Source organism: Microcaecilia unicolor, chromosome 1 (genome assembly GCF_901765095.1).
Source record: "Microcaecilia unicolor chromosome 1, aMicUni1.1, whole genome shotgun sequence".
NCBI lineage: Eukaryota > Metazoa > Chordata > Amphibia > Gymnophiona > Siphonopidae > Microcaecilia > Microcaecilia unicolor.
Genome location: NC_044031.1, coordinates 693,200,353 through 693,222,691, shown reverse-complemented (window position 1 = coordinate 693,222,691; position 22,339 = coordinate 693,200,353). Strand labels below are relative to the sequence as shown.

At 45.3% G+C, this 22,339-nt stretch overlaps 1 protein-coding gene across 2 annotated transcripts in view; it reads right to left on the bottom strand.

The window, feature by feature from the left end:
* The window catches only part of ICE2 (interactor of little elongation complex ELL subunit 2), a 161,685-nt gene that overhangs the window by 5,264 nt on the left and 134,082 nt on the right, over positions 1-22,339 (bottom strand). For both annotated transcript variants that reach the window (XM_030188449.1, XM_030188450.1), the window contains 2 exons: positions 13,740-13,790; positions 1,051-1,309 (listed from right to left, as the gene is read on the bottom strand). In XM_030188449.1, coding sequence (XP_030044309.1) covers positions 1,051-1,309; positions 13,740-13,790 — 310 coding nt within the window. The remainder of the gene's footprint in view (positions 1-1,050; positions 1,310-13,739; positions 13,791-22,339) is intronic.

Below are 22,339 nucleotides of genomic sequence, written 5' to 3'. Positions count from 1 at the left end.
TTTGTTTAGCCCCCGATGAAGCCCTTGTAGGGGGAAACATGGCCATGTTGGGTGATTAAAGGAAAGCGTTTGCTTTTTTAATGACTTGGAAATAAATATCATTTAACTTTTTATGTGGTCTGCTCTTTTTTTTCTGTTGTTCTGGATCTAGCAGATTGTTTGCCTGTTTGTTGGGACCTTCTATACTATCTGGCTACAGTTTTCTTATCATTAACGTTAATAACTTAGGGTGTAAACCACTTTGATATGATTCACTAAAGGTGGTATATAATACATGCCTAATAAACAAATTTGGCCCATCAGGAAAGCTTCTGGAGCTGGGAGGGGATTCAAAGGGTAAACTTGGCCCAACAGGGAGGTTTATAGTTATAGGAGTTTGGTGTTAATCACTGTGGTTGTTGGAAGTATATAGGGGGGGGAGAAAGGAAGTAGAGTTTGCGCTACCTGTCAAATGCAGGTCTTGCACAAGACCTTACACATTGACACTACATGCAGACTTGTGTGCGTATGTGTCCGGTGTATTTTCCCATGTTAGTGCACCTTTTTTTGGTCACTGCATTGGGGAGCAAAGCTTTGGCATTAGGAAGTTGTGCTTTAAGTGCACAGTTCTAACACAAGTTTATTGCATTGACCCATCTGATAGATAAATCTATCTATCTTTACTTCACACACACATACATTCTTCTTCCCATACAGTCTCTATTTCCATTTTAGTTCATACTACAATATTTTAGCTTGTAAGAAATGGGGTGGGGTGAATGGTCTAGCGGTTTCAGCAGCAGGCTAAAAACCAGGAAATTCAAGGTTGAAATCCCACTTCTCCCACCAACTACCTTGTGTCCTTTCGCAAGTCACTTAAACCTCTATAATTTCAGGTTATCAGCTTAGATTGTAAGCACTCAAGAGAAAGAACTCACCCACTGCTTTTGAATTGTAACTCAATTTAAGCATGGATATGGAAAGGTGAATAATTAAATCCAAAATCCAAGGTTTCCAAGTGTACTACTAAAGAATAAAACATGGTTAATTCATGTACAGAAGTAGACTTACCTTTTTTCTTCCTATGAAGTCGTGAGGCTTAGGTGGAAAGGTACAAGGGATCCTACCATGGTTAATGTGATAAGGTAACAGAAGGTTGGGATCCAAGGGCACCCATGGAACTGAGAGGGTGGAAGGCACTTGAGGCAGATTGCAGTGAGCTTGATGCAAGTTATATACAGCTCTGGTTACTTTTCCAAGACAGCTCTTGTAGATAGAAACAGAAGAGTCTCCTGCTACATGATTCAACAAGTAAGAGCCCTCCTGCAAACTAGGAGAAAGAAACTATCAATTAAAACTAAACACTGACAGCCAGAATCAAGCAATCCCCAAGGCATTATTTCCTAAATTAAAAGACACATGACCTAGGTATTTAACAAATATAAGTCTATAGTGGTGTTCACTGGTACAGAACAAATAGAATAAAAGAGGTTTAAAAATAAAAGACAAAGTGCTGGACAGATAAAATGTAATCTGATGAAACTGATTATCAAATGGGACAATATTCAAAAGAACATGTTCACTGACAAGGGACAATAAAGGTAACATGTTTTATAAATATATGGGCCCTATTTTTGAATACTCTCACCATGCGTATGCAAAGTCTACTTCTCAATGGCCTACAGATTTAAGCCTTCTTGAAAAGATATGCTTCTCTCAATTTTCTTTTTACTTTTCCTACAATAGAGAGGGATATTTGGTTTGCAATACTGCACACTCCGAGACATTAATGCAGTTATGCATGGGACAAGGGATGGCTATTGGTAAAATGAGTGTTGCAATTCCTTATAAAGGGGGGGGGGGGGGGGGGGGGATGGATCTTTTTGAAAAGGGACAAAAATGTTTGAACTGAGTGTTTATTGCTTTTCATTCCTTATTATAATCACATTATTCTGCAATTTCTATATCTGTAAGGTCTATTTCCAGAATATCTGCCTCAAGCTACCTGCCAAGTTCTTCATTTACGTGTATGAAGTGCAGCTACTCATACTTATTAAACCAGACCTACCTACAAAGGAATATCCCTAACCCCATCCTCATGCGATTCAACACCCAACTATGGAATACATTACCAGAAAGGCTTCACTTAATGCAAGACTATCTCTACTACAGGAAGCAGGAAAAATCCTGGCTAGTCTCTCAAGCCTTAAATAGCAGAAGCAACTTACTAGCTAGTTACACACACAGGGGGAGATTCTATATATGGTGCCTAAATAATAGGCCCAGACTACAAAGGCATGAAGAAACTATACCAACTCGTAAACAAACTACTAGATACCACCTTAGTCACCACAACCTACACAGACATCCCATCAGCAGACAAACTTGCTAAATATTTAAATGAAAAAATTGTAAACCTACGCAACACACTTCCTCTTGACAATACCGATATCGAAAACGTCATCAACGGTCTGGACCCAACCCCTGGTGAATACCCAGCAGACCGAATGTGATCAAACTTCGTTCCCTCACCACCGAAACAGTGACCCATGCGATTCATAAGCTCTCCGACACTCACTGCAAACTGGACACTTGCCCCCGACCGCTTCATAGCAGACCTCACATCCCACCTAAACTACTTACTCCAACAAGGTCTCTTCCCTAAGGAAAATGGCAACATCCTATTCACCCTAATTCCCAAAGACACCAAGAAAAAGACAAGCGAACTCACCAACTACCGCCCAGTAGCATCTATCCCACTAGCAGTCAAACTAATGGAAAGTATAGTAACCAAACAACTCAGTGATTATATAAACAAATTCTCAATCTTACACAAATCACAATCAGGATTTCGCCCCCTCCATAGTACGGAAACAGTACTCATCACACTCCTGGCCAAATTCAAGCAGGAAATAGCAACAGGCATACTTCTCCTTCAATTCGACATGTCTAGTGCATTCGACATGGTAAACCATAATATACTATTAAGACTCCTAGATTACTTCAGTATTGGTGGAAACATACATAAGTAACATAACACAGTAGATGACGGCAGAAAAAGACCTGCACATTTCATCCAGTCTGCCCAACAAGATAAACTCATATGTGCTACTTTTTGTGTATACCCTACTTTGATTTGTACCTGTCCTCTTCAGGGCACAGACCGTATAAGTCTGCCCAGCACTATCCCCACCTCCCAACCACCAGCCCCGCCTCCCACCACCATAAGCATAAGTACATACTGGGAAAAGACCAAGGGTCCATCAAGCCCAGCATCCTGTCTCCGACAGTGGCCAATCCAGGCTTCAAGAACCGGGCACCCCCCCCCCCCCCAAAAAAAAAAAAAAAAAAAGAATAATGTTCAATGGACCTTTTCCTCAGGAATCTGTCCAAACCCCCTTTAAATTCCGTAAGGCCAGCTGCTGTCACTACATTCTCCGGCAATGAGATCCAGAGTCTAACTACACGCTGAGTAAAGAAAAGCTTTCTCCTATTTGTTTTAAATCTACCATATTCTAGCTTCATCTTGTGTCCCCTGGTTTTGTTGTTGTTTGAAAGTGTAAACAAACGCTTCACATCTGTCCGCTCTACTCCGCTGGATCAAAGGTTTCCTAACCACTAGAACATACCAAGTGAAATCAAACTCAAACATATCTTCACCATGGAAAGCCGACTGCGGAGTACCTCAAGGATCATCACTATCACCAATCCTCTTCAACCTAATGATGACACCACTAGCCAAGTCCTTATACAACCAAGGCCTCAACCCATTCATCTATGCAGACGACGTCACAATATACATAACTTATAAACATGACCTAACAGAAATCACTAATGAAATCAAGCTTAGCCTAAACACCATGAACTCATGGGCAAATGTATTTCAACTAAAACTCAACACAGAAAAAACACACTGTCTCATCCTCTCATCCCAATACAACACGTACAAACCCACAAACATAAGCACCCCAGACTACACCCTCCCTATCTCAGACAGCCTGAAAATCCTCGGCGTTACTATCAACCGTAAACTTACACTTGAGATCCAAGTTAACTCTACAACTAAGAAAATGTTCCACTCAATGTGGAAACTCAAACGCGTGAAACCATTCTTCCAGAGGGAAACATTTCGCAGCTTGATACAATCAATGGTACTAAGCCATACAGACTACTGCAATGGAATTTACACAGGATGCAAAGAACAACTCATAAATAAACTTCAGACCGCACAAAACACAGCAGCTAGGCTCATATTTGTAAAAACACGATTCGAAAGCGCCAAACCCCTCTGAGAGAAACTACACTGGCTGCCAATCAAAGAACGCATTGCTTTCAAAATCTGCACCCTGGTCCATAAAATCATCTACGGTATCGCCCCGGGATACATGACAGACCTCATAGACCTACCAACAAGAAACACAATCGGATCAACACGAACATACCTAAATCTCCATTACCCAAGCTGCAAAGGACTCAAATACAAATCAACAGATGCATCCAGCTTCTCCTACATAAGCACACAACTGTGGAACGCACTACCAAAAGCCATGAAAACAATGCACGACCACCTAAACTTCCGGAAATCACTAAAAACCAATCTGTTCAAGAAGGCATACCCTATCGACCCAACATAAGTGCCTAAACCTTGCAACACAACGAAAACAAAGCTTGTAACAGACTCTGCATAACTCTTCCTCTTCACAATTCCCCATTATGTTTATAACACATGAACCTTATTTGACCACAACTCCTCTTTGTATTTGTTTCTCTACCGGAGTTGACGAATGCCTCTATGGTACAATGTAAGCCACATTGAGCCTGCAAATAGGTGGGAAAATGTGGGATACAAATGTAACAAATAAATAAATCTAAGTGTATTCTATAATAGGCGCCTAGATTTAGTCACTGATTATAGAATAAGCTTGGGTTTACTTATTTATTTATTAGGATTTATCTACCGCCTTTTTGAAGGAATTCACTCAAGGTGGTGTACAGTAAGAATAGATCAAACATGAGCAAAAGGCAATTACAGCAGTAAAAATATTCAGATAACAATACAAAGTACGGCATAGTATACTACTTACAATGTCAACACAATACATAATAGAACATTTTAATTGATAGTGAAGGGTAAAGCAAAGATGGAATGTATAGATACATAAGACAGTAAGATGAGTTAGAAAGTAAGGTGACTGATTTAAAGAAAGTTGTACATGAGGTCAGAGAGATGGTTAAATATTATCTCAGCTAGGGTAGGTGTGGATAAACATGTTCTAATACAGTATGTGCAGCCTGAGTCACTCCTTGTGTGTGTGAGTGAGTCTAACAAGTTAGTTACTTCTTCCATTAAAGGCCTGGTTGAAGAGCCAAGCTTTCACCTGCTTCTTGAAGTAGAGATAGTCCAGTGGTAAGCGGAGCCTTTTAGGCAGTGCATTCCAGAGTGCCACTGCTCCTCCTCTTTTACCTCCTCCAGATAAGGACAGAATTTTATAACCCAAAGGGCATAAATTGTTGATTATGGGATCAGAAGTAGACCATTTTAGAGTAATGTACTGAAACAACCACGATGTTAATATGATAATGTAATGTGCAACTTTAACTTAAGTAGTGGAAATATTGTACTACTACAGAAAAAGTAAATAGAAGAAAATAAGAACAGGAAGAAAACAGTGACTGAACAAAAGCCGTTTTTAAACATTCACATACAATTTCTTTTCCTATCCCTTATTTAAAAGAAAATAAGAGAGAATATAACCAGGTGTTTTCCAATAACGCTTAAGTAATGCCGAGGGTATGAATTATTAAAGTGCCCCCAAAAACCTAGCAGAAGAGCATTTGACTAGATAATAATATATATATATGAAGTAGGACAAAGGGCTTCAATTTATGCGAAGCTCACAGCAGCTGCTGTTTCTATGAAGCAAGAGTATAAATGTCTGTAAGGCAAAATTAAACCTAACCTATTCACCTTTGGCGAAGGTGATCCCAGGCATACTCGTTCCAACATTCAGGCTGACACTCACTTTAACCCTGCTGTTTGTATTATGCTTTTATCTACTCTCTACCTTGAAGTTTTATACATTTTTACATTTACATTAGAGAAGCAAAACATGAACACACACCAATGATCTAATTCATCCTCTCGTCTTATAGATCAATTTCTACCGCTTATGAAATCTCCAGTCATTTACTAAATATTTAATCAAAAGAGCCATAGACAAAATGTAGTCTTACCTGGTAAATATTCTTTCCTTGAGTTCTACCAGAACTGTCCAGATGCATGGGTCTTACCCGTGTACCAGCAGATGGAGGCAGAGACCCACTAGTTCACTTACATTGTCCTATAAAGGCCCTGTAAAGCCTCAGCTGTCCTTTAGCCAAGCCTACAGCCAACAATCTACTCCTTCCTTAAGCAGAGGGCTTGAAAATTGAAGCTTACTGCCTACAGCTTACCTGAACCAAAGGTTATATCACTTAAGAGAAGTTATGAGAGAAGAGGACATATTTCCCTGGTAAATGACATTATTTTGCTCTGTGCTTGGTAACTTAAATACTGGGTTTAAAAAAAGGCACTGTAGGATATTGATCAACACAGAATTAAAAAAAAAAAAAAAAGCAGCAGCAAACTTTGGGGTCCTTTTACTAAGACGCAGTAGGCTCTATGCGCGTGCAGCATGCACCCAAATGAGACTACCACAAGGCCAGCGCGCCCTCCTGGTGGTAATTTCAGATTTGGTGTGTGCTCATAACGCATGGATGATTTATTTCCTCCTATGTGCCGGTTCCTGAGGTAATCGTCACTTAGGGCGCGCCGACCAGAAACCGCACATATAGCACGTGAGCCTTTACCGCTACATCAATGGGTGCAGTTAAAGGCTCAAACCGGTTTTGGGCGCATGCTGGTTTAATTTTTACCGCAGGCTCTTTTCCAGTCTCATTAAAAAAAGCCATTTTTTGTAGATGCGGTAAAAACTGGCACATCGTGCGCCCAATACACATGCCTACACTACCGCAGTCCACTTTTTAACGTGGCTTAGTAAAAGGGCTGCTTTATTAGCTAGTCTCCATACCATTTCCCCCATAGTTTTAAAACTTGAATTTTCTGCCACATCATTAACAGACAGACTCTAGAAGGAACAGCAGGGCCTAATTCAGTCTTAGAAAAAATTAAAATAAAAGAGAGAAGCAAGCATTATTAACTAGTTTCCATAGTGTAAAACCTTTCCCCCTATAGTTTTAAACTCTTGAGGTAGAAACTTAACAGCCAAGAATATTAGAAAGGATAGTAGCAACACTCAAACTGTCCTAAAAGAAAGTTATTTTCTGTTCTTTGCCTGCTGGAGAGGTAGCACTGCTACTGACCTGAATAAGTGTAAATTAAGGTATGACGAAGTAGAACATTTACAAAGGTTACTATGGACAATCTGATTACTGGGCTAGCTTCAAAGGGTTTGTTTGGAGCAGTCTCCTTAGAACTCAAACTATATAGAAAGGAAAAGTCCCACTGAACTTTATGAGAAGTTCTGAGAGAAGAAGACATTTCTCTGGTAAGTGACATTATTTAGATCTGTTCTTGGTAACTTAAAGATCGAGTTTAAAAGAGGAATTGCAGGATACTGATAAACACAGTTAGAATTTTAATAAAAATAAATAAATAAATAGCAGCAGCAAACTTTAATAGCAAGTCCCCATACCCTTTCCCCATAGTTTAAAAACTTGAATTTTCTGCTGCAGCATTAAAAGATAGACTCTAGAAGGAACAGCAGGGCTTAGTTCAGTCCTTACTCCCACCTACCTTCCCCAGTTCCCACCCACCCCTAGCTCAACTTCATTTATAGTCAATTATTCTAATCAAGACAACAAGAGGAGAGTTTTTATTAGAGTTTTAATTATATTTAATTAGTTTCTGAGAAGCAAATACTAAATAAATTACATATTACACCATATAACCTTAAGGCTCTTTACATTCATCTGCTATCCCTAGTACCTTAAGAAGTTTTAATTAACCAACTCTATAATACTAAGATGCAGACAGAAGTCCAGCAGCAAGAGGGGTGCTATTCAGTCTTTTGCACTGAGTGTCATATGCATGATTACCTCCCAGTTGGTGAGAAGTTGTGTGCTCGAGGCAAAGAGCTCTTAGCTCTCAGAGAACATGTCCATTCTCTTCAGACTAGAGTAGCAGACTTGGTGGAGCTGAGTGAGATAGAGAGGTACATGGAAAAGGCCTACAGGGACGATGTAGAGAAGTCCCAGCTCCAATCTGGCAGCCCCTGTGCTGCCTTGGAGGAGGGAGGTCTTCTAAAAGGACAGCATCACCCTAGTGCAGCTGGAAGTAATCTTGTAGCCAGGACCAGGCCACCAAGGGATGCAATATCCTCTCGCACCAAGGATGTGTCTCTAGGAGTTTCTGGCCAGGAGGGAAGGGTTTGGACTGCTGTTGTAGTTCGTGATACAATTATTAGGCATGTAGATAGCTGGGTGGCTGATGGACGTGAGGATCGCCTGGTCATCTGCATGCCTGATGCGAAGGTGGCAGACCTCACACGTCACCTAAATAGGATTTTAGATAGAGCTGGGGAGGAGCCGGCTATCTTGGTACATGTGGGTACCAATGACTTAGGAAAACATTGGGGGGGGGGGGGGGGGGGTTCTGGAAGACAAATTTAGACTCCTAGGTAGAAAGCTCAAATCCAGAACCTTTAGGGTAGCATTTTCTGAAGTGCTCCCTGTTCCTTGAACAGGGCCCAAGAGACAGGCAGAGCTCCAGAGGTTCAATGTGTGGATGAAGCAATGGTGCAGGAAGGAGGGTTTTAGATTTGTAAGGAACTGGGCAACATTCTGGGGAAGGGGGAACCTATTCCGGAATGATGGGCTCCACCTTAACCAGGCCAGGCTGCTGGCATCAGCATTTAAAAAGGAGATAGAGCCGCTTTTAAACTAGAACCTGGGGGAAAGCCGGAACAAGTTATCTTTCAAAGATATCACCAAAACAGGGAAGATAGGGTATCCCAACAGCGAGGTTGCAATAGAGACCATAGTAGACCTGGTGTCTTTAAATAAAAAGCAGACAAAAGATTGAAAATTAACACTGTCAACTGCTGAGCAAGATTTAATAGGAACAAACATAGTTTGAAATGTCTATATGTGAATGCCAGAAGGCTAAGAAATAAGATGGCAGAATTAGGATGTATTGCACTAAATGAAAAATTAGATATAACAGGCATTTCTGAGACCCGATGGAAGGAGGATAACCAGTGGGACACTGTCATACCAGGATACAAATTATATCTTAGTGATAGGATGGATCGAATTGGTGGAGGGGTAGCATTTTATGTTAAGGAGGGCCTTGAATCAAATAGACTGAAAATTCTGCAGAAAACTAAACACATTTGGAACCCCTATAAAATGAAATTCCATGTGTAAAGGGGAAAAGAATAGTGATAGGAGTGTACTACCGTCCACCTGGCATGGATGAACAGACAGATGTAGAAATGTTATCAGAAATTAGGGATACTAACAAACTGAAGAACACAATAATAATGGGTGATTTCAATTAAATGATATTGACTTGGTAAATATAACATCAGGGTGTGCAAGGGAAGTAAAATTCCTTGACGAAATCAAGGACTGCTTTATAGAGCAGCTGGTACAGGAGCCAACAAGAGGAGGAAAACTTCTAGACCTAGTTCTTAGTGGAGTGCATGATCTGGTGCAGGAGGTAATGGTGATGGGGCAGCTTGATAACAGTGATCATAATATGGTCAGATTTGATTTCAGCTTTGGAATAAATACACAAAGGAAATCCAATACATTGGCATTTAACTTTCAAACAGGAGACTATGAAGGGGATAATCGAACGGGGGCACCCATCTCTAAGGACGACCCCGTAAAGGGGTGGGGCAACCTGTATTATTGAAACAAGATGGACGACCATCTTTCATTTCGATAATACGGTCAGGGACGCCCAAATCACGTAATTTACGTTGACCTTAGAGATGGTCGTCCCCAGTTTTTGGAGATAATGGAAACCGAGGACGCCCATCTCAGAAACGACCAAATCCAAGCCATTTGGTCTTGGGAGGAGCATTCGTAGTGCACTGGTCCCACTAACTGAATGGAAAAAGCCCTTCCCTTACCGATCTGGAAAGGAACGGGCATGCATGAATGAAATTGCATGAAAATGAGCTGCTTGCCGTTAGCTCATTTGCACACCATTTCCTTCCTAAGGAGGGGAAGCGATGGCAGTTGAGGATGTCCAAAATGCCTCCAACACCCTCTTTATTTATTTATTTGGATTTTGGATCACAAGTAGCAGCAGTGGGATTTGAACCGGCCACCTCTAGATTGCAAGACCAGTGCTCTAACCACTAGGCCACTCCTCCACTCCCTTGAAATTTGGCCATCCCTGGGGGGGGGGCAGTTGAGGACGTCCAAAATGTTTGAAAGGACGACGTCCACACCTTCATTATGCCTCCACTGACACACACATACCTTCCCCCCCCCCAGGGACCTGCATACTGCCCCCCCACCACAGGGATGGCCAAATTTCAAGGGAGTGGAGTGGCATGGAGGAGTGGCCTAGTGGTTAGAGCACTGGTCTTGCAATCCAGAGGTGGCCGGTTCAAATCCCACTGCTGCTACTCGTGATCCAAAATCCAAATAAATAAATAAATAAATAAATAAAGAGGGTGTCAGAGGCATAGCAAAGGCATGGATTTCCTTCTCACAAGAACATCCACATTTTGGATGTTCTCAACTGCCATCACAGGGAAGGACATCCTCAACTGCCATCGCAGGGACGGAGGCATAGCGAAGGCCATACTCTTTAGACAAAATTTTTTGAAGTTGTTTTTTTTTCGGGGTGGGAGGTGGTTAGTGACCACTGGGGAAGTCAGGGGAGGTCACCCCCGATTCCCTCCGGTGGTCATCTGGTCAGTTCGGGCACCTTTTTGATGCTTGGTCGTGAAAAAAAATGGACCAAGTAAAGTCGGCCAAATGCTCGTGAGGGACGCCCTTCTTTTTCCATTATCGGCCAAGGATGCCCATCTGTTAACCACACCCCTGGTCCTGCCTTCGGTACACTGCCGACACACCCCCTTGAACTTTGGTCATCCCCGCGACGGAAAGCAGTTGAGGACGCCCAAAATCGGCTTTCGATTATGCTGATTTGGGCAACCTTAGGAGAAGGACGCCCAACTCCCAAATTTGTATCGGAAGATGGGCACCCTTCTCCTTCAAAAATAAGCAGGTATGATAACATGAGAAGAACGGTGAAAGAAAAAACTTAGAGTAGCTGCAAAGGTAAATAATTTACATCAAGCGTGGATGCTGTTCAAAAATACCATCCTGGAAGTCCGGGCCAAATATATTCCGTGTATTAAAAAAGGAGGAATGAAGACCAAATGACAGCTGGCATGGTTAAAAAAATGAGGTGAAGGAAGCTATTAGAACTAAAAGAAAATCCTTCAAAAAATGAAGAAGGATCTGACTGAAAATAAGAAGAAACATCATAACGAATGGCAAGTAAAATGCAAAGCACTGATAAAGAGATGGGAGTAACTAGTGGAGGCGTAGCCTAGTGGTTAGTGCAGCAGATTTTGATCCTGGGGAACTAGGTATGAATTGCCCCAGGTACAAATCAGTACCTATATACATTATGTAAACCGCTTTGAATGTAGTTGCAAAAACCTCAGAAAGGTGGTTTATCAAGTCCCATTCCGTTTCTCAAAGAGGGGCTTTGAAAAAAGGATTGCGTTAGAGGCAAAAACACACAGTAAACAATTTTTTAGGCATATTAAAAGCAAGAAGCAGGCAAAAGAATTAGTTGGACCGCTAGATGACCAAGGGGTAAAAAGGGGCACTCAGTGAAGACAAAGCCATAGCAGAAAAATTAAACTAATTCTTTGCTTCAGTCTTCACTGAGGAAGATTTAGGAGAGATACCGGTGCCAGAAAACATACTCAAAGCTGACGAGTCAGAGAAACTGAATGAAACTGTACCTACCATACATGTACCTCATTCTACCACAATATCACTTTGTATTCATTCATACCATGCATTTGTTCAGACCGTAATTGGCTAATGCCATTAACGGTTATAAGTAAGCCACATTGAGCCTACAAAAGGTGGGAAAATGTGGGATATAAATGTAACAAATAAATAAATAAATCTCTATAAACCTGGAAGATGTAATGGCGCAATTTAAGAAACTGAAGAGTAGCAAATCATCTGGACCAGATGGTATTCATCCCAGAGTACTGATAGAATTTAAAAAAATGAACTTGCAGAACTATTATTAGTAATATGTAATTTATCTTTAAAATCAAGCATGGTATCAAAAGATTGGAGGGTGGCTAATGTAACGCCTATTTTAAAAAAGGTTCCTGAGGTGATCCGGGAAATTATAGACTGGTGAGCCAGACGTTGGTGCTGGGCAAAATGGTAGTGACTATTATAAAGAACAAAATTACAGAGCTTATTCAAAAGCATGGATTAATGAGACATGGAGGGGCATAATCGAAAGGGGCGCCCAAGTTTTTCTGAGGACATCCTCGCAGGACGTCCCGGCGAAGGGGCGGGGAACCTGTATTATCGAAACAAGATGGGCGTCCATCTTTCGCTTCGATAATACGGTCAGGGACGACCAAATCTTGATATCTGCCCAGTTCGTACCACAAGACTGGTCCCAAAACGGGGGTGCTAAAGCAAAAGATGGCTCAGGGTGCCACAAACCACTGAGTGAACCCTGTGCTTCCCCTTCAAAAATGTTGCTAAGCTAGCCAAATTAATGCTGCTGTGCAAGACTCTGTAGACAGCGCAACGTCTGCCACACTTAGCCAATGTAGTCATTCCCATGATGGAGTACTGTCAGGAGCTGAAGCTGCACCCTAGTGTGCATATTCTCCTGCATCTGCGATGCTTGGCAAATAGAATTTCTTTACCCAGAGGCCTGGTAGACTTCTTTCAATCTGCAGCTGATTCTTTTCTGGAAGAAGGAGGAGACATAAGGGAGGGAGAAAGGGAAGCAGACTCAGTGGAAGTCATTCCCAGGCCACTGGACTGCTGCACACTAGTCCACAAGTCCCCTAACTCAACTGGAGCCAAAATGGCTACAAAAAGCTACACACACTGTCCCAGGAGCCTTAAAATTTCCAGCAGCACAGCTCATGCCCTGAATCTGCTGGAAACAGAGAATAATGAAGAGCTGAGACTGCATGGGGTTCTATAAAGAGTAATGTCAGCAAACTAGCTGTTCTCTCTCTGCATCTGCTGGTAGAGGACAAAACCCACATCTTCAGGACTGGTCTGATAAGAGGGAAAGGAAATTATAATTAAAGATTCGTGAGCAGTAATAACTGAGCAATAAAACAGAGGTAGCAGATTTAAAAGTAACAGAAACCAATGGTGAGAATCCACTTAAACTTTAATCACTATAATCTATTTTGGTTTCTACTAGCCAGATTCAATAAATAAGAATTGATATAAAGTAGTAAAATAAATACATCATGATTCCAATTATCTGGACTATCCTCAGCAAGGGGGTGGTCCAAATAATCATAAATCTGGATGATAGGACACATATAGAGCACACAATAGAGCATTATATATTGTGTGCTGGGGAAATGGAGAAAGGGAGGTGATGCGCTACAACTGTTCTCACTCTGGCCCACCCATATGTGCAGTATTCCACTGAGTGCTGGTCTAGATATTTGGAGATCTGGTTAATCGGCGTTGTACTGTAAATGCATAATACTCACCCCATCACTTTCTTTAGGATATGCCGAAGGATATTCAATGCACTGACAGGCCTGTTTTGAAAATTAAGAATATGAAAGCACATTGCAGCTGTGATCTATATTTAAGAAAATTCTAAAGAAAATTTATATTTTCTAGTAGTCCATGTTATGACTGGAATGACAGAGTGCAGGTAACATAACTTGGAGGTGGAAGGGTAACCAATACCAGAAAAGGACATTACCAATGATCATGCTAATAACCAGTGCAATAGGTTTAAACAAATTAGCATGGTCTCTATGGTCTGACTGGGGCTGTACTTAATGACAATGTTCATATGAAAATCTTAAACAAAATAATTTCAATAATCTTAAACATAAAATAATTTCAATGCCACCACAGTTGCTACAAAGCAAATTAGAAACTATGTGGAGTGGCATTTTAGAAAGGATATCCAACTCAGAATATGGGTTCAAGTCTTTATGTCACATATGGAGATCCATTTCTCATGTATTCTAGAACATACTGCCTGTTCTAAAAATACATGAGAAATGGACATCCATGTGCTGGAGATATCAAGCATGGACATCAATTTTACAAAGTGAAATGTCCAAATTGTGAACAGGGTAAAACAAGGGACATAGATGTCTTTGTGGCAGTATAGGCCATGTTATAAAATGGCCACACAGACCTCCATGCAGAGCAGAAGGGTAGCTGAATGGTTACAGTAGTGGACTGAGAACCAGGGAACACAGGTTCAAATCCTACTTCAGCTCTTTGTGATTTTATTTATTTAAATTGTGAGCCCTCCAGGGACAGAAAAATACCTACTGTACCTGAAGAACAATTTGAAAATACACACACACAAACTGAAGTGGGATTTGAACCTGGTTCCTCCATTTCTGAGTCCATTGTGCTAGTCACTAGGCTACTCTTCAGTTCTGCATGAAGATCTATTAAGAATGTCCATTGCTCCTGAAGCTGTCAGAGCATGGTATCCCTTGCCAGTTTCACATCTGAAGGAGGGAAGGGGACAGCAACCACTGGGGGATTAGGGAAGTGACCTCCCTTAATCCCTCTAGTGGACAGCTGCTCAATCAGAGCACCTTTCTGTAATCTGGATATACTAGATCTAAATAACATATGTCCATCTTCTTAAATACAGACATCCCTTCCCCTTCTGAGATCAGAGCTCGACACCCATTTTTTGGCCTCTCCCTAGTCCCACCCAAAACATGCCCAGCCCATGCACCCTTCCCATATAGGCATACTGCAGTTTTAGATATCCATAGCCCAGCTTTATAAAATTGGAACTTGGACGTTCATGCAATACAGACATCTAAAATTCTGTTTTCAGACATCTAAAACTATAACAGAGCTTCTAAAACAACCACCATAGTGGCTGCAATATTCTATTAAACATTTCATAAAGTAACCACTTCTTTTGCCTTGACCTGCTCCATTTTGTTTTGGCCCAAAATCTAATAAAAAAAATGTATTACGTTAGTTCCATAAAAATGGGTATCAAGTTACATTTTTGGGTGTTTGTCGACCTTCATTTCTAATCAATCCATGAGTCTGTGGTGTTGTATACAGCAAGCCAGATAAGAAGGATACAGTCAGGCATGACCAAAGGAAAAAGGAACAAGGAGACCTGGTTCCAAGTAGAAATCCTTAATCTATATCCAAAAACTCAGTTTCAAGGTCTCTTCAAATAGATTATGCTTGTATACGGCATGAGCAAGATATAACACAATGTTAGCATAAAGCTATGGTACTTACCTGTAGCAGGTGACAGCAGGCTTTATATTCTCACAAGTTGGTGACGCCGACCCATATGCCTGGTCTGGGACTTATAGCAATTATAAATAGAGCTTTGTGAAGTGCGAGACACGCTCCAATGTGCATGCATGCCTTTCCACCCGCCACATGAACACAGTCTCATCAGTTTAATACTATAGCAAAAATAAAATAAAAACAACAAAGGAGATGAGGGATTGTGAGACTATAAAGCCTGCTGTCCTCTGAGAACACCTGCTAGAGGAAGCACCTTAGCTTTCTCTGAGGACAAGCAGACTTATCTATTCTCACAAGTGGGGAATCCCTTGCATCCAGGCTCACCAAAACCAACAAACATTTGTTAACTGGGCCTCGCAATGGCGAGGACAGAATAAAACAGGCCTAGGAGGGTGGAGTTGGATTCTAGACCCCAGAATCTGCAACAATGTCTGCCTGACTGAACTGACTGTCGTGTCAGGTATCCTGCTCAAGGCAGTAGTGTGATGTGAATGTGCAGACTGAAGACCATGTCGCAGCCTTGCAAATTTCTTCAATGGAGGCTGACCTCAAGTGGGTTACCGATGCAGCCATTGCTCTGACATTATGAGTCATGACCTCCAAGACCAGCCCAGCCTGGGCATATGTGAAGGAAATGCAATCTGCTAGCCAACTAGAAATGGTGCATTTCTCGATGGCAACCCCCATCCTGTTGGGATCAAAAGAAACAAAAAGTTGGGCGGACTGTCTATTGGGGCTGGTTCACACCATGTAGTAGGCCAATGCTCTCTTGCAATCCAAGGTGTGCAAGTTGCTTTCTCCAGGATGGGCATGAGGCCGGGGAAAGAATGTTGGCAAGACAGTCAACTGGTTCTGATGGAATTCTGACACCACCTTCAGCAGAAACTTAGGGTAAGTGCAAAGGACTACTCTGTTGTGATGCAACTTAGTATAAGGTGCATCCACCACTAAGGCCTGAAACTCACTGACTCTATGAGCTGAAGTAATAGCCACCAAGAAAACGACCTTCCAGGTCAAGTACTTTAGATGGCAGGAATTCGGGGGCTCAAAAGGAGCTTTCATCAGCTGGGTGAGAACGAGATCCCATGACACGGGTGGATGTTTGTCAGGGGGCTTTGACAAAAGCAAACCTCTCATGAAGCAAACAACTAGAGGCTGTTCAGAGACAGGCTTACCTTCTACATGCTGATGATAAGCACTAATTGCACTAAGGTGAACCCTTACGGAGTTGGTCTTGAGACCAGACTCTGATAGGTGTAGAAAGTATTCAAGCAGGGTTTGTGTAGGGCAGGCAAGGGGATCTAGGGACTTGCTCTCACACCAGACGGCAAATCTCCTCAATTTGAAAGAAAGCGAATGCTACATACCTGTAGAAGGTATTCTCCGAGGACAGCAGGCTGATTGTTCTCACTGATGGGTGACGTCCTCGGCAGCCCCCTCCATCAGAAAGTTTACTAGCAAAGGCCTTTGCTAGTCCTCGCGCGCCCATGCGCACCGCGCATGCGCGGCCGTCTTCCCGCCCGAAACCGGCTCGAGCCGGCCAGTCCAGTATGTAGCAAGACAATACACTTCAAGGGAAGACTCAACTCCAAAGGGGAGGCGGGCGGGTTTGTGAGAACAATCAGCCTGCTGTCCTCGGAGAATACCTTCTACAGGTATGTAGCATTCGCTTTCTCCGAGGACAAGCAGGCTGCTTGTTCTCACTGATGGGGTATCCCTAGCCCCCAGGCTCACTCAAAACAACAACCATGGTCAATTGGGCCTCGCAACGGCGAGGACATAACTGAGATTGACCTAAAAAATTTACCAACTAACTGAGAGTGTAGCCTGGAACAGAACAAACAAGGCCCTCGGGGGGTGGAGTTGGATCCTAAAGCCCAAACAGGTTCTGAAGAACTGACTGCCCGAACCGACTGTCGCGTCGGGTATCCTGCTGCAGGCAGTAATGAGATGTGAATGTGTGGACAGATGACCACGTCGCAGCTTTGCAAATTTCTTCAATGGAGGCTGACTTCAAGTGGGCTACCGACGCAGCCATGGCTCTAACATTATGAGCCGTGACATGACCCTCAAGAGCCAGCCCCGCCTGGGCGTAAGTGAAGGAAATGCAATCTGCTAGCCAATTGGATATGGTGCGTTTCCCTACAGCCACTCCCCTTCTATTGGGATCAAAAGAAACAAACAATTGGGCGGACTGTCTGTGGGGCTGTGTCCGCTCCAGGTAGAAGGCCAATGCTCTCTTGCAGTCCAATGTGTGCAGCTGACGTTCAGCAGGGCAGGAATGAGGACGGGGAAAGAATGTTGGCAAGACAATTGACTGGTTCAGATGGAACTCCGACACAACCTTTGGCAAGAACTTAGGGTGAGTGCGGAGGACTACTCTGTTATGATGAAATTTGGTGTAAGGGGCCTGGGCTACCAGGGCCTGAAGCTCACTGACTCTACGAGCTGAAGTAACTGCCACCAAGAAAATGACCTTCCAGGTCAAGTACTTCAGATGGCAGGAGTTCAGTGGCTCAAAAGGAGGTTTCATCAGCTGGGTGAGAACGACATTGAGATCCCATGACACTGTAGGAGGCTTGACAGGGGGCTTTGACAAAAGCAAGCCTCTCATGAAGCGAACAACTAAAGGCTGTCCTGAGATCGGCTTACCTTCCACATGGTAATGGTAAGCACTGATTGCACTAAGGTGAACCCTTACAGAGTTGGTCTTGAGACCAGACTCAGACAAGTGCAGAAGGTATTCAAGCAGGGTCTGTGTAGGACAAGAGCGAGGATCTAGGGCCTTGCTGTCACACCAGACGGCAAACCTCCTCCAATGGAAGAAGTAACTTCTCTTAGTGGAATCTTTCCTGGAAGCAAGCAAGATGCGGGAGACACCCTCGGACAGACCCAAAGAGGCAAAGTCTACGCCCTCAACATCCAGGCCGTAAGAGCCAGAGACTGGAGGCTGGGATGCAGAAGTGCCCCTTCGTCCTGTGTGATGAGGGTCGGAAAACACTCCAATCTCCACGGTTCTTCGGAGGACAACTCCAGAAGAAGAGGGAACCAGATCTGACGCGGCCAAAAAGGAGCAATCAGAATCATGGTGCCTCGGTCTTGCTTGAGTTTCAACAAAGTCTTCCCCACCAGAGGTATGGGAGGATAAGCATACAGCAGGCCCTCCCCCCAATCCAGGAGGAAGGCATCCGATGCCAGTCTGCCGTGGGCCTGAAGCCTGGAACAGAACTGAGGGACTTTGTGGTTCACTCGAGATGCGAAGAGATCTACCAAGGGGGTGCCCCACACCTGGAAGATCTGTCGTACCACACGGGAATTGAGCGACCACTCGTGAGGTTGCATAATCCTGCTCAACCTGTCGGCCAGACTGTTGTTTACGCCTGCCAGATATGTGGCTTGGAGCCCCATGCCGTGACGGCGAGCCCAGAGCCACATGCTGACGGCTTCCTGACACAGGGGGCGAGATCCGGTGCCCCCCTGCTTGTTGACATAGTACATGGCAACCTGGTTGTCTGTCTGAATTTGGATAATTTGGTGGGACAGCCGATCTCTGAAAGCCTTCAGAGCGTTCCAGATCGCTCGTAACTCCAGGAGATTGATCTGCAGATTGCGTTCCTGGAGGGACCAGCTTCCTTGGGTGTGAAGCCCATCGACATGAGCTCCCCATCCCAGGAGGGACGCATCCGTGGTCAGCACCTTTTGTGGCTGAGGAATTTGGAAGGGACGTCCCAGAGTCAAATTGGAGCAAATCGTCCACCAATATAGGGATTTGAGAAAACTCGTGGACAGGTGGATCACGTCCTCTAGACCCCCAGCGGCCTGATACCACTGGGAGGCTAGGGTCCATTGAGCAGATCTCATGTGAAGACGGGCCATGGGCGTCACATGAACTGTGGAGGCCATGTGGCCCAGCAATCTCAACATCTGCCGAGCTGTGATCTGCTGGGACGCTCGCACCCGCGAGACGAGGGACAACAAGTTGGTGGCTCTCGTCTCTGGGAGATAGGCGCGAGCCGTCTGAGAATCCAGCAGAGCTCCTATGAATTCGAGTCTCTGCACTGGGAGAAGATGGGACTTTGGATAATTTATCACAAACCCCAGTAGCTCCAGGAGGCGAATAGTCATCTGCATGGACTGCAGGGCTCCTGCCTCGGATGTGTTCTTCACCAGCCAATCGTCAAGATATGGGAACACGTGCACCCCCAGCCTGCGAAGTGCCGCTGCTACTACAGCCAAGCACTTTGTGAACACCCTGGGCGCAGAGGCGAGCCCAAAGGGTAGCACACAGTACTGGAAGTGGCGTGTGCCCAGCTGAAATCGCAGATACTGTCTGTGAGCTGGCAGTATCGGGATGTGAGTGTAGGCATCCTTCAAGTCCAGAGAGCATAGCCAATCGTTTTGCTGAATCATGGGGAGGAGGGTGCCCAGGGAAAGCATCCTGAACTTTTCTTTTACGAGATATTTGTTCAGGGCCCTTAGGTCTAGGATGGGACGCATCCCCCCTGTTTTCTTTTCCACAAGGAAGTACCTGGAATAGAATCCCAGCCCGGATGGAACAGGCTCGACCGCATTGGCGCTGAGAAGGGCGGAGAGTTCCTCTGCAAGTACCTGCTTGTGCTGGAAGCTGTAAGACTGAGCTCCCGGGGGACAATTTGGAGGTTTTGAGGCCAAATTGAGGGTGTATCCTTGCCGGACTATTTGCAGAACCCACTGATCGGAGGTTATGAGAGGCCACCTTTGGTGAAAAGCTATCAACCTCCCCCCGACCGGCAGGTCGCCCGGCACTGACACTTGGATGTCGGCTATGCCCTGCTGGAGCCAGTCAAAAGCTCGCCCCTTGCTTTTGCTGGGGAGCCGCGGGGCCTTGCTGAGGCGCACGCTGCTGAGAGCGCGCGCGCTGGGGCTTAGCCTGGGCCGCAGGCTGTCGGGAAGGAGGATTGTACCTACGCTTACCAGAAGCATAGGGACCAGTCTTCCTTCCCCCGAAAAATCTTCTACCTGTAGAGGTAGATGCTGAAGGCTGCCGGCGGGAGAACTTGTCGAATGCGGTGTCCCGCTGGTGGAGAGACTCTACCACCTGCTCGACTTTTTCCCCAAAAATGTTGTCCGCACGGCAAGGCGAGTCCGCAATCCGCTGCTGGATTCTATTCTCCAGGTCGGCGGCACGCAGCCATGAGAGCCTGCGCATCACCACACCTTGAGCAGCGGCCCTGGACGCAACATCAAAAGTGTCATAAACTCCTCTGGCCAGGAATTTTCTGCACGCCTTCAGCTGCCTGACCACCTCCTGAAAAGGCTTGGCTTGCTCAGGGGGAAGAGCATCAACCAAGCCCGCCAACTGCCGCACATTGTTCCGCATGTGTATGCTCGTGTAGAGCTGGTAGGACTGGATCTTGGCCACGAGCATAGAAGAATGGTAGGCCTTCCTCCCAAAGGAGTCTAAGGTTCTAGGGTCTTTGCCCGGGGGCGCCGAAGCATGCTCCCTAGAACTCTTAGCCTTCTTTAGGGCCAAATCCACAACTCCAGAGTCATGAGGCAACTGAGTGCGCATCAGCTCTGGGTCCCCATGGATCCGGTACTGGGACTCGATCTTCTTGGGAATGTGGGGATTACTTAATGGCTTGGTCCAGTTCGCAAGCAATGTCTTTTTCAGGACATGGTGCAAGGGAACAGTGGACGCTTCCTTAGGTGGAGAAGGATAGTCCAGGAGCTCAAACATTTCAGCCCTGGGCTCGTCCTCCACAACCACCGGGAAGGCGATGGCCGTAGACATCTCCCGGACAAAGGAAGCGAAAGACAGACTCTCAGGAGGAGAAAGCTGCCTTTCAGGAGAGGGAGTGGGATCAGAAGGAAGACCCCCAGACTCCTCGTCAGAGAAATATCTGGGGTCTTCTTCGTCCTCCCACGAGGCCTCACCCTCGGTGTCAGACACAAGTTCACGGACCTGTGTCTGCAACCTCGCCCGGCTCGACTCCGTGGAGCCACGTCCACGATGGGGGCGTCGAGAGGTAGACTCCCTCGCCCGTATCGGCGAAGCTCCCTCCGCCGACGTAGTCGGGGAGCCTTCCTGGGAGGTGGCCGCGGTCGGCACTGCACGCGGTACCGACGTCGGGGACCTCAACCTGGGCGATGGACCAGCCGGCGCCACGCTCGACGGTACCGGAGGCGCAAGCACCGCCGGTACCGGAGGGGTAGGGCGCAACAGCTCTCACAGAATCTCTGGGAGAACGGCCCGGAGGCTCTCGTTCAGAGTGGCTGCAGAAAAAAGCTGAGAGGTCGATGCAGGCGTCGACGTCAGAACCTGTTCCGGGCGAGGAGGCTGTTCCGGGCTGTCCAGAGTGGAGCGCATCGACACCTCCTGAACAGAGGGTGAGCGGTCCTCTCGGTGCCGATGCCTGCTGGGTGCCGACTCCCTCGGCGACCCAGAGCTCTCGGTGCCGACACGGGGAGGAGACCGGTGTCGATGCTTCTTCGACTTCTTCCGAAGCATGTCACCGGAGCTCCCCGGCACCGACGAGGAGGACGTAGAATCCATCCGTCGCTTCCTCGGGGCCGAGACCGAAGAGGGTCGATCCCGGGGGGGCTGTACCGCAGGAGCCCTCAGGGTAGGAGGAGACCCACCCGAAGGCTCACCACCACCAGCAGGGGAATGGACAGCCCTCACCTGCACTCCTGACGATGCACCTCCGTCCGACGACATCAGCAGACGAAGTCTCGGTACCACCGACGTCGATGCAGTCGCCCGATGCCTCGGCGCCGATGCAGAGGTCCTATGCCTCGATGCAGTCGATGGAGCGGCAGCCAAGGAAGATGGTCCGGACGCTGA